The 12,128-nt window shown below is 41.0% G+C and overlaps 1 protein-coding gene across 2 annotated transcripts in view; it reads right to left on the bottom strand.

The window, feature by feature from the left end:
• Positions 1–12,128, bottom strand: part of RERE (arginine-glutamic acid dipeptide repeats) — a 262,460-nt gene that overhangs the window by 167,059 nt on the left and 83,273 nt on the right. For both annotated transcript variants that reach the window (XM_082653708.1, XM_082653709.1), the window contains 2 exons: positions 6,958–7,063; positions 5,388–5,484 (listed from right to left, as the gene is read on the bottom strand). In XM_082653708.1, the coding sequence (XP_082509834.1) occupies positions 5,388–5,484; positions 6,958–7,063 (203 nt within the window). The remainder of the gene's footprint in view (positions 1–5,387; positions 5,485–6,957; positions 7,064–12,128) is intronic.

Genomic DNA, 12,128 nt, shown 5'->3' with positions numbered 1-12,128 from the left:
GGCGCAGTGGTTGAGAGTCCGCCTGCCGATGCAGGGGACACGGGTTCGTGCCCCGGTCCGGGAAGATCCCACATGCCGCGGAGCGGCTGGGCCCGTAATCCATGGCCACTGAGCCTGCGCGTCCAGAGCCTGTGCTCCGCAACGGGAGAGGCCACAACAGTGAGAGGCCCGCATACCGTAAAAAAAAAAAAAAAAAAAAAAATATATATATATATATATATATTTTTTAAACAATAAGAACTGAGTTTTTCACTGTTGAAGAAAGAAGTTACCAGTAAAGAAAAGGGGAGGGGTACAACGAATCTCGTGGTTCTGCTCTGGGCCACGTGAGGACACAGGGAGAAGCCAGCGGTCTGCACACCAGAACTCTGGCACCCTGATCTCGGACTTCTAGCCCCCAAAACTCTGAGAAAGAAATTTCTGTTGTTTATAAGCCACCCAGGCTATGGTCTTTTGCTTCCAGCAGCTGTAACAAAGTAAGGTATCCGTGAAATTCAAATAGGGTCTTTAGTTCAATGGTATTGTTCTAATGCTATTTCTTGTTCCTGACAACTGTACCGAAGTTACATAAGATGCTCACACAAATGAAGACTGGGAGATGGATACATGGAAACTCAGTACCTACAACTTTTCTATGTGCCCAAAAGTAGCTCCGAACAGAAGAATTTTTAAAAGACTATGACGTATTCAAGGGCAGAGAGAGCGTGTTACTCAGTTAGGTGCTCCCAGCACCTCCACAGCCCTTCCCCTAGGATGAGCAGCTCAATAATGTGTTAAATGATGAATGAATAAAGAAATAAGGGACTGACAAGTTATGGTGTCTAATGAAGTACTAAGCATGTACAGACAAAACAATAAAAATGCCGTAGGCCAGAGTTATTTCACATATAAAAAGAACTGTAGACTAAAGCCAGGAAATGAATCTTAAGTTGCAAAACTAAGAGCTCTGAGACTTCACGAAACCCCTTAGGGAACTTGCAGAAACTAAAGGAACTTTGTTAAGTTCTGAGGAATGGTTGGGGAATTGTACCAAGACGTAATTAATCTGTTTCAATCACTACACATATGTGACGCTAGCTTCCCGTAACAAAGGAAGGAGATAAATTGATTTGGAATGGAAAAAGGGCAATTAGAAGCCCTAAAGACCTAGTTTAGGATTTCTTGGCCCTGGGCTTCTGGTAAATTCACTCTAGAACATACTCCTATTAATATGAATTCCTAGGTGAAATGATACCTTGTAACCTGTAACCTACCTTGGGTATTTTTTTCCCCAATAGGAAGCAGATAATCAGAAGGCTGGAAAGTAGCCCTCAAGCCGACGGAAGCGTTAGGATCTCCTGTCTGCCCTGCACAGTCAATGCTTGAGAACTCACTGTTACAGCTGCACAGTAAGCCCAAAAGTGTTGTCCAGGCCACATGTTCAGAGTCCAGTCACAAAGCAATCGCTCTTGATTCTTCGATCATCAATAAAGTATTATCCTTAGGGTAAAAATACTATCATGGCAAACAAATTGCAAGCTACACACTAATCTGCTCATTCTCAGAGCATCTACAAATGGCTCCGAGCTGAACACTCCTCCCCATGCCTCAAGTGCTGAGTATCCAAACAATCCACCCTAGAGGCCACAGAGAAATAAAATAAGTGGATGCTACGTCACTGTACCACCAATAACTTAATACAGAATTATACTGAATTTCACTTTTCCTTTTTTTCCTTTTATGCTTTTAAGAAACCAATTCAGATTCATGAGCACTACTCATACTACTGAGTGTGAGATACTCTCTCTGCAAGAGGCTTTTTCATGCTCTGTACCTTACTGGATATAAAACCAGTTCTGGGTTCTGTCACTTAATCATGTGACTTTAAATAAATTTGTTAAAAAGGTGGCACAAAGGTTAACAAACTTGACCTTGGTCACAAAACTATGTGGTAAAGCCAGGATTCAAACTGAAGTCTTCCAATTTCAATCTGGAGCTTTTTCTTTTATACCAGCGTCAGCCAAAAATACTTAACCTGGGAACAAGGACAACTCAAAAATACTCCACTCAAGATACTAACACAGTATTACTATATGGTTGCTGATAAACGTAACGAAGAAAAGAAAATAAACAGCTGTAGAAGCTTAGCTTGAAAGGCAGGAATGAGGGGCAGCCAAAGCAAGAATTCAAAAACAGCAGCAGTGCAGTAATGCTGGACCCTCAACACAGACATCTACAACCGTGAAGATGCCACCATCTCTTCTCGGAATAAATTTGGTTTGGGTAGGGAAATGCTACAGTCTCAATTTACACAGAGAGGCTGCCGAGGAGTTCTGTTTTCCTTTTGATTCATGATGCCTAAAGGACAAAGCTCTCTCTTCCTTTATAGCCCAACCCTAGCACCGGCTTGAAAGAGAAAGTTATACACCGGTCTCCTCCTGAGTGAATGGAATGGCAAGAGCCCCTCGGAGTGCTGTGAGCCGACAGAATCCACACCGCTGAGCACTTTGATCTCTGAGAGGAATGGTGCTAAGCACTAACACTGTCTTCTTCTTTCTTTTTTGTCCTCCATGTTTTTTTCAGTACATTCATTTGATCCTCTTTCATGTGCCTACGGCCTATTTTATTTGTCCTCTTTCAAAACCGAACTTATTTTTGGCAGTACGACTTTGTATCTGTGGAGAAAGAAAGAAATTCTTTCTTGGATAAATGGTGAAGGAAAAAGTGGGAAGAAAAATGAAAGCCTAACCCCCACCCCCATACTTTAAAATTAAAGTAATCTTGCTTTAGTGAAGAGGAAAGGAATAAATAGAGATTCCGGGGGGCACGGCTACTCGACTCTGCTTTTATCAGAGATGATCTTACAGTGAGCACTCTGAGAACCAGGCGAGATTACTAAGCAACAGCAAGAACCCCCCAGATGAGCCCCAGATGCAAGCAAACGTCAACACACCCATAAGGATTACTGAGCAGCTACTAGGCCAGACCACCAGTAACCATGTGGTCACATTCATCTGGTGTCTTTGAAAAAAACCCAACTGTCAAGTCACAGAAGAGATGCTCTATTTGAAGCCAACAAAGTCAAATTTAAGATGACAGCTTTATAAAATCACTGTATGACCACTTTAAAGAAAATACCACAGGAGAAAAAAACTAATCAATAAGGGTTCTGGTCACATACACGGGAAAGGAAGATCACCACTTTAGCACTCCAGCTCTTTGGTGGTCAGTGAAGAGACAGTAACCTGTACAGTTACAGAAGACACCTGACTGTAAACCTAGCGAAAGTAAATTCATCCGGGTCCAGCTAGAATTACCTGGGACAACCCATTCTAAAAATGCTATAGTATAAAATGACTCTACAAACCGAAACAGTCTCTGATCAATATTCAAATATATTCACTTTAAGCAAATATATCAAAATCTGTTGAATGACCAGAGTTACATATCTCACGTATTTACTTAACTTCAACTCTAAATTGCTTAAAAATCATTCATCTCAATCAATGAAATAAGATGGGGGGCGGGGGAGCATGCAAAGCGGATAAGAAATAATCCCAGGACCAAGTCAATTGTCTTAGCTAATAATTTAATGGTTCCATCAATCTATCCAACCTTCCGTTAACTTGCTTTGTTGAGCATGCAAGTTTAAGATTGGAAAGCCACCGCCAAGAAGACACGAAAAGCTTGGGGGAATTTTGTTAGAAGTTTATAAAACACTGCATGAATTCTCTAAATGTATCTGAAGTCCTGTAGGAAGCCAAATCTAACCACATACACGCCCTCCCTTACAGCGGGGCCTGGCAGACTGCAGTCTGCAACAAGCCAAATCTGGCCCGCCACCTGCTCTTGTACAGCCTGAGAACTAAGAATGGTTTTTCCATTTTTAAATGGCTAAAAAATAAATCAAAAGAAGAGTCATATCTCCTGACGTGTGGAAATTAAATGAAATTCAAATTTCAGTGTCCTCAAGTAAAGTTCCATTGGCGCACTGCCACCTCATTTATTTACATGTTGCTTGTGGCTTTTGTACTACAATGGCTGAGCTGAATAGTTGCAACAGAGACCGTGAAAAATTATCTGGCCTAAAAAGTTTGCCAAAACCTGCCCTATATTAAAAGTTGCTACTAATTTGCCTTCAAATAACTGGCTTTAGCTATGTAGCTTTGCACAAGAGACTCCAGATGGTTTTACTGAATACCATCTGAGCAATATAATAGAGAAATTACTGTATCTCATTGTAGTTAAGCTAAAAGCCAGCAAATCCCTATGACTCCCCCCCCCCACCCGCCGCTGCGTTGGGTCTACGTTGCTGCACATAGGCTTTCTCTAGTTGTGGCGAGCGGGGGCTACTCTTCCTTGCAGTGCACGGGCTTCTCAATGTGGTGGCTTCTCTTGTTGCGGAGCAGGGCTCTAAGGCATGCAGGCTTCAGAAGTTGTGGCACACGGGCTCAGGAGCTGTGGCTCGCGGGTTCTAGAGAGCAGGCTCAGTAGTTGTGGTGCGTGCACAGGCTTAGTTGCTGCATGGCATGTGGGATCTTCCGGGACCAGGTATCGAACCAGTGTCCCCTGCATTGGCAGGCGGATTCTTAACCACTGCGCCACCAGGGAAGTCCCCCTATGACTTTTTTTTAAACCATGTTCTTTAACAGAGAAAGTGGTTCTTTCACCATTTTGTTATTTTCAGTGGGGAAAAAGGTATAATAAAATCACTTGTCCTTACTTCCTTTACCACCTAAGAAGTCCCAATTCTTCCCCTCATAAACAAAATATACCAGAGTAAATAGGTTATCTTTTTTCTTGAAAGGGACAGAAACTACCAGAGGGTGTGAAGCAGAGGCTCACGGTCACTTTTTGGCATTATTACCTAAGACATTAAGGCTAGCAGCAATGTTACCTCAGAATAAAATCTTCTGTATGTTTTCCCTACTCCCAAGCTTTTTAGTAGTAAACTCTTCATACACACAGAAATTTAAAAGTATACAGGGCAATGAAAATTCCTATGAACTCTGCCTAGATTCTCCTACAATTACATGCTGCCGTATTTGTTTCATCCATTTTTTTAAATCTATCTTGGCAGTGACTGAATCTTCAGGAAATAATCTGTATAACACCCCACCCTAAATACTTTAGCAACGAATTTTCAAGGAAATAAAATACAAAACTCTAGAGAGGTTTTAAAAGAAAAAAGTGGTTTTTCCCTCTCACACAGGTTAGTGAAGACAGAGGCAACCTCTGAGACCCCAACAAGCCACAAAGTTAACACCAGAGTGTCAGCTTGCTGAGACCACAGGGGCAGTGTGATTGATATTACGATTACCAGATGAGATCCAGGCAGCTTAGACTCTCTACCTACAGTGGCCTATGACTTCTCCTTCACAGAAGGACCACACATCTCTGGCGCTTACCTAAGGGCAGCAGCGTGGTAAGTGTCAACGTAGTCAGAAATGAAGAGCTCTCGGTTCTTGATAACTGGGTCTGTTATGACAAGTTCTCTTCCAGAGTCTGTCACACACACACACACACAAAAAAAGTTAATTAGGAGGATATTATAATTGAGTTTCCAGAAAGGATTAGGAAAATTTCACAAAATTTTTCTTTCAGGATCACTTCCCACTATAAAAAGCACAGTAAATAACCAGGCCTGTCAGCAAAACAGAGAAGAGGAATAACATACAGCAGGAATAACAGGAGCAAGCGTCCTGTGGGATGTGTTTCTGCCCTTTATTAAGTCCCCACAGTTTGCTGAAATGTATTCAGCAGAAAATGAAAAAAGAAGGAAAAAGAAAACAACTATCACATTTTAGCAACTCGTAAACTACTAAAATTTTCAGTGATCCTGTGCATCTGGTATTTTATTGCTAAATATTCAGGATGGAGTGAAATCACACTGTTTCAAGTTGAAAAGAATAACCAAGTTATTATTTTTAATAAAGAACCATCATTTAACTGTTTTAACAGAAATTTAATAGTTTCAAAAAATGAAAAAACTGGTAAAATGTAAAAGAACATTATTCTTCAAAACTGTTTTCACATTACTGCATTCATAGGCCTGACTTCTAATGTGAACTTTATTAATTAAAACAAAAAAGAAAAAGAAAGAAAGAAAGAAAACTGTTTTTGACTACTGGTTTGTTGACTCAAAACCTGTCACCAAAGGCAGTGTGAAGGAGTGAGACAAGCACAGTCATCTGGGCCAGAGAGAGCTGGATCACTGCCCCGGGGTCTCCACTCAGAAGACAAATAGCCTTGGCAACTCCTTTAGCATCTCTAAGCCTCGATTTCCTGTTCTGGAAGTGGGGAGTGACAACCCCCGAACTCATATAATTAATGGGTAACAAATGTGAATCAGCTAGAATGAGGCCTAGCACCTCAAAAAAAAATCAATAAAAAGAAGCTATTAGACATCTGAACAAACGTAATATACACTTTATGTACATATCTCATGTGTCAATAAAGTTATTGGGTAGAAACTACAATGCCAGAGGAAGAAAAAATTAAAAGATGCTCTGAACTACCTTCCTATTGTTCTAAAAGTCAATACTCAAGCTAAATTTCAAAATATTCAGGAAAGCTTTGCTTTGAAAACTGAAGTTCACAACCCTGAAGTTCAACAATACAGATCATTAAAAAGAAACAAAATACAATTCTATAGGGTTTTCAGTGTCATTAGTTCAGCATTAGGTGAGAAAAAGGAATAAAAAGATGAAGCTACTTTTATTTCCAAAGAAGATCTATCACTACTCCTAGTTTAAGGGAAAGATGCTACTAGCACATGATCAGGTTGTTTCTCTTTTAAGGCAGAAATAGTGAAAGAACTCAGCAAAAAAAAAAGAACATTCCAGTAATGTCTATTGATAAAAAGCTTTTTCAGTGAAAACTTTTCATAGTGGTTATCTCCATTTAATGAATGTTTTTACAAAGAACTTTGCCCAAAGCTAAGAAAGTGTAAGAATCAAACCAGAAGGACATATTTACCATTTTCATTATGTCGATCCTGAACCAAATGCTGATACACAGAATCTGGAACTTCAGACTGACGGTAGTACCATTTGACGTTCATGAGTAGGTGGTCCCTCTTACTCTGAAAAGGAAAATCTAACAGCATTAGGAACAGGATTTCGGGTGCCCACAGGTGCATACCATACCCATGATCAAAAGCCCCGGAAACAGGTGGACAGGCAGAGAAGGAGACACACAATTACTACCAGGACCACAAAAATACATTAGTCAATTATGAGGTCAATTTTCATTTTTTGAAAAATCCCAGCCACAACACCTCTCTGACTCTATCCCTCAAAGTTGCTTATTTCAGGAAACAAAGGAAACCAAAGTTGAATCTACAAATCTCCCCAGTTTGATTAACTAATTCATTCGATATATTTTTTATTTAGCATTAACTACTCAGTACACCACATGAATACATCCTTCCATCTGAAGCTTCGGTTGTGTTGGCAGATATTTAGAAACTGTTTCAGCACACTGTCAAGGCCATTAAGGGCAATGAGTTTTCCCTGCTACTTTACTGCCACTTATGCTCTATGGCAAACTAACACAGCAAACTATGGGTGGTGAGGAAGGTACTATGAGTCCATGGAGCAGGGATCCTGTCTCATTTATCTCTGAATTTCCCAAGAAGAGAACACCTTGGACATGGATATGAATAATAGCGTTCTATGATGGTCAGGGTCCCATAAATGTTTGTGAGACACTTAACCATCTTATCCCTAAAAGTTAATTTTGTTCCTAGTTCATTCGAAGAATAAAGAATCAAATACTGCCTTTCCATTTGAAGGCTGTGGGGCTAGGGCTTGAGGGGACCATCTCTGTGTACCTGGTCATGAAGCATCTCAATGTGGCAGTGCACTAAGGCTTCCCGGGGCCTCAGAAAATACTTTCCGACCCAGCTGAGGGCCGTAAGGGACTTCCCCAAGGTGAGTGCAATACCACTCCTCTTAGCAGCTTCTACCTTCTCATCACAAGTCAGTGGGTCAGAAATGCACGAGAGCTAAAATTCGAGAAACACCTCACGTTTATACGGGAGATGGCCAAATCCTAAAGTATGTCAAAGGAGCCTTCTCTAATGAAGTAAGATGCTTGATGCTTACATGAGAGGTTGCACAAAGCCTTCACTGAAAGACCAGGAAGGCTCAAAAATATTGTTGCTAAAATATGTAAGCCATTCAAAGAACCAGAAAGAAAGCAACTGCCAGAGGTCTTGACTGAACTCAGACGTGAAGAAGCGCTATTCCCAAGTGAGTTCCATACACGCTAAGGTCCTTACTTCTGCAATGAACTGTGTCAAATATAGGGCATCATTACTGGTTTGAATAAAAGAGACTGCATACAAAGAATAATCCTACAAAATGGGTACTTCTTAGTTTTTATCGATTTTTCACTTTTATATTCTACACTGTTTATACTGAGGGTGGGAAAAAGAGGACAAATCAGTACGCTGCATAAAAAGAATACACTTTATATATAGTATAGGGGTTTACAGACAGAGCAATTACTTCCGGCAAGGGATTATGGAGGAAGGAACATCTGACCTGGGAAAAAATGGGAAATATTTCAATGAAATTTTTTCTAGGCAAAGGAGGAGACCTGAGAAATACACAAAGATAGAGAAAGTTCAAGACATATATAAGACACATGCAAGTGGTCCATCTGCATGCAGCACAGGAAAACATTCTGCATGATGGTGAGGGGAACCTGAATCCTAGCTGGAGTTTGGCCTTTAGTGGTTTTTTAACTCTCTGGGACAAATGGGGTCTTCTATCTGCACTGCTGACCAAAGCCACAGGCACTGAGGTGCAAAACCCCAGGCCAGGCCGAGGGAGAGCAGCTAAAGGGCTCCAGTATCTTCCTGAGGCAGGATGATAAAGAGCGCACTCATCAGGGAAAGAAGGAGACACACCAGGGGAGGGGCAGGGCCTGTTTGGCAGTACTCAGGGATAAACCCGGTTAAGTAAATACACTGTCCAATACAGGGCTTCTCAACCTAAAAACTACTGACATTTGGTGCAGGCAAGTCTGTTGCGGGGGCCTACCCAGCGCACTGTTAGATGCGCAGCAGCATCCCTGGCCTTCAACCACTAATGCCAGCAACACTCCTCCCTCATCGTGACAACCAAAGACGTCTTCAAATACCGCCAAACGTCCCCTTCGGGTGCAAAACGCTCCCAGGTGAAGCCCAATGGTCTGACAGTTTCCTTTTTAAGGAAAGCTAAGCCAGAATGGTAAGACTAAACTCTAATTCAAGCACGACTGGGCTGGGCTGGTAAGTACAGGAAAGTCGGTCATGGTTCAAATCCCAACTCCATCACCTCCCTGTTACATGACTCTGAGCACATTACTAAGATTCTCTGAGTCTACCCTTTTCTGTAAAACAGGATTATCGAAACCTACCTAAAAGGACTCATGAAAAAACTGAAAAGATGGAAAAGCATCTGTAACTGAGCAGGAACTCAAGAGACTATTGCTTTCTGTTAGTAGGTGACTCTAACCAGTGTTTCACAGAAAACTTCAAGAACTTTGCTAAGAATTGTAGGAGTGATATCTTCTCCAGAATATGGTTTCTTTCAGGAGATGACAGTGATGTCTAGTCACTGAGCTACTAATGGATGCTTCAACACTCACAGCACAAAGGAATTCAGATCTGCTAGCACTCCTAGCAACAGTGTTCTAAAATTTATACTTTTACGTACTTCTGTAACACACCTAAGATGTATGAATACCAAATGACCAGACGAAGATACTATGAAAAAAGAAAATTACAGGCCAATATCTTTGACTCATAGAGATGCAGAAATTCTCAACAAAATATTAGCCAGCCAAATCCAACAACACATAAAAAAGATCATACACCAGGACCGAGCTGGATTCATCCCAAGTTCACAAAGATGGCTCAACACACGCAAATCAATCAATGTGATACACCACATTAACAAAAGAAAAGAGGAAAACCACGTGATCATCTCAACAGATGCAGAAAAAGCGTAAGATGTGTGAAAATGTGAAGGGCAACAGAAATAACCTTTAAAGGTACCATAATCACACAATGTCTATTTTTCAGAACCAAGCCAGTGATTCAGGTGACGTTTTGAGGTATAATACCTATGTTATCTTCTGACCCAGGCACACTTAATGATTCCACCCACACAAAATTACCACTCTAGTTTGTTTGTACCTAGATTTACCACTCCTAAGCCTTTACAAAGGGAGTTGAAAGCCTACTGGATTTCCTAATGCAATACTACCCAACAACCAGGGAGTGGCGGCATTGTCTTTAAAAAAAAAAAAAAGCCTCCAGATTCTGAATCCCACACATGGCAAAGGCAGGCAGGCTCAATGTAAACAAAAGTTCTGAACGAATGTAAGTAGCTCTAATGGACACAATCTTCCCAAATAGGCCAGGAATTTAGGTAAAGATTAAACGTCTATAAAGGGAGGCACCGTGTTGTTTCAGAGGCACTAGCCTAAAATCAGGTAATCTAGGATTTTGGTACTGTCCACAATCACTAGTTAGCTGGGGGTGACCTTAGTGAAGTCACCCAGCCGTCTGACAAAGTGAGGGACAGAACAAGATGATTTCTATGGTTTGGTTCCATCTTACATGCCTATGTTTAGATTTCTTCCCCAGACTTAACCAAGTAGATAAAATAGGATTGGGAGAGCACCCTTATGTTTTCTCTGTATCACACAATGGCATTAGCTCACATTACCATCCTAAGGAGTTTCAGGAACTAAAACGTCATCTTCCACGGAAGCTGCCTACTACGCGCTAAGGAACAGCACAAGGGAGCAGAGGGCACCCCCTCTCCCGGTACTCGCTCCCTCAGCCGTCAATCATGGGAAATCTTCATCTTCTTTACACTTTTCACTAGGCTAAGAATTCTGCTCAAAATCACAGAAAATTAAACGCAGACATGAACTTAGAGATCATCTGATTCAACCCAAACCATCTGGGTTTGGGGCCAATTACCTCACCAAGCCTCAATTTTCTCATATATAAAATGAGGAAAAATAATAGTCTATATATACCTCGTTAGGTCATGAGGATTAAATAAATGAATATTAAGTAGAGTGGACTGGCTCTCAATAAATGCTGGATAGTACTATCACTGTTTTACAGATGAAGAGAGGAGTTAAGCTGTATCAAGAGGCTGGTTATAAATTCTGCTTTTCTCAGATCCAAAATTATGCTCATAATAGCAATACAAAAGTAAATCCAGTAGCAAATTAGAGGGAAAGTTTCTTCACTTTTGCAACAATTCAAGAAGCATGTCAAGTATTTCTAACAAATATGCCTCATTATTGACTAGTGATATAATTGGACAACTGCATAATGGTCAAAGTGGTTATAAATGACACATTTTAAACACAATGCTGAATGAAGAAGGAAGCGGTGAAAAGCTTCCCATGTGAAGGCATCCTGGGGTATATTTCTGAACACAGAGAAGAGCCCACTGGGAAGTAAATATTTCCCACCATTTTTTCTTTAAGGAGAGAGAGATTGATCTGACTGCGTCCAGGTGGTAAGATGCACCAGCATTAAGAGAAAACCACCAAACCAATCTGCTTACAGTAAGGTTTCACAGGCCCTGTGCAAAAAAGGAGAGGAGCTGATTCTGGGTTGAATTATGGATTTGTCCATATCCCTGGCCCAGATTTCTTGAAATAAGGGATGAATGTAAATTTAGGGAAATAAAGAGTTTAACAGAGGACAAATCCCATCACCACCTGGGTTTAGAAAAGACAGCTTAATGGTAGGTGTTCAGCAGCAGAATAGGGAGGATTTCCAGATATTTGCATGTCAGGCAATAGGTTGAGAATTAATGAATTAAAAAGTCAAAACTGAAATTAAACATTGAGAAATAAGATAACTGAGAAAGGCAGACTAGAGGGAAAGGGAGGCAACAGAGACCAGAAAGGAAAACAGGAGGCTGCTGCTGAGGGACACCAGTTCACTCCGTCAAGAGCGCACACCTCAACTACCCCAAGTACAAATACACAAGATCCAAGGCCGAGAAGTCAATTTCCCTTCCCAGAGATCTTTCATGATTATTAATATGGTACTTTCATTGATTTTAAATAGCCAATCTGTGTCCTTCCTAGGACCAGTCTTAATTATCTTCCTCTGGGGAAAC

This window comes from Grampus griseus (genome assembly GCF_964374135.1).
Source record: "Grampus griseus genome assembly, chromosome: 1".
NCBI lineage: Eukaryota > Metazoa > Chordata > Mammalia > Artiodactyla > Delphinidae > Grampus > Grampus griseus.
Note: the sequence above shows the minus strand (reverse complement) of the source record. Positions and strands in the feature narration are given on the sequence as shown.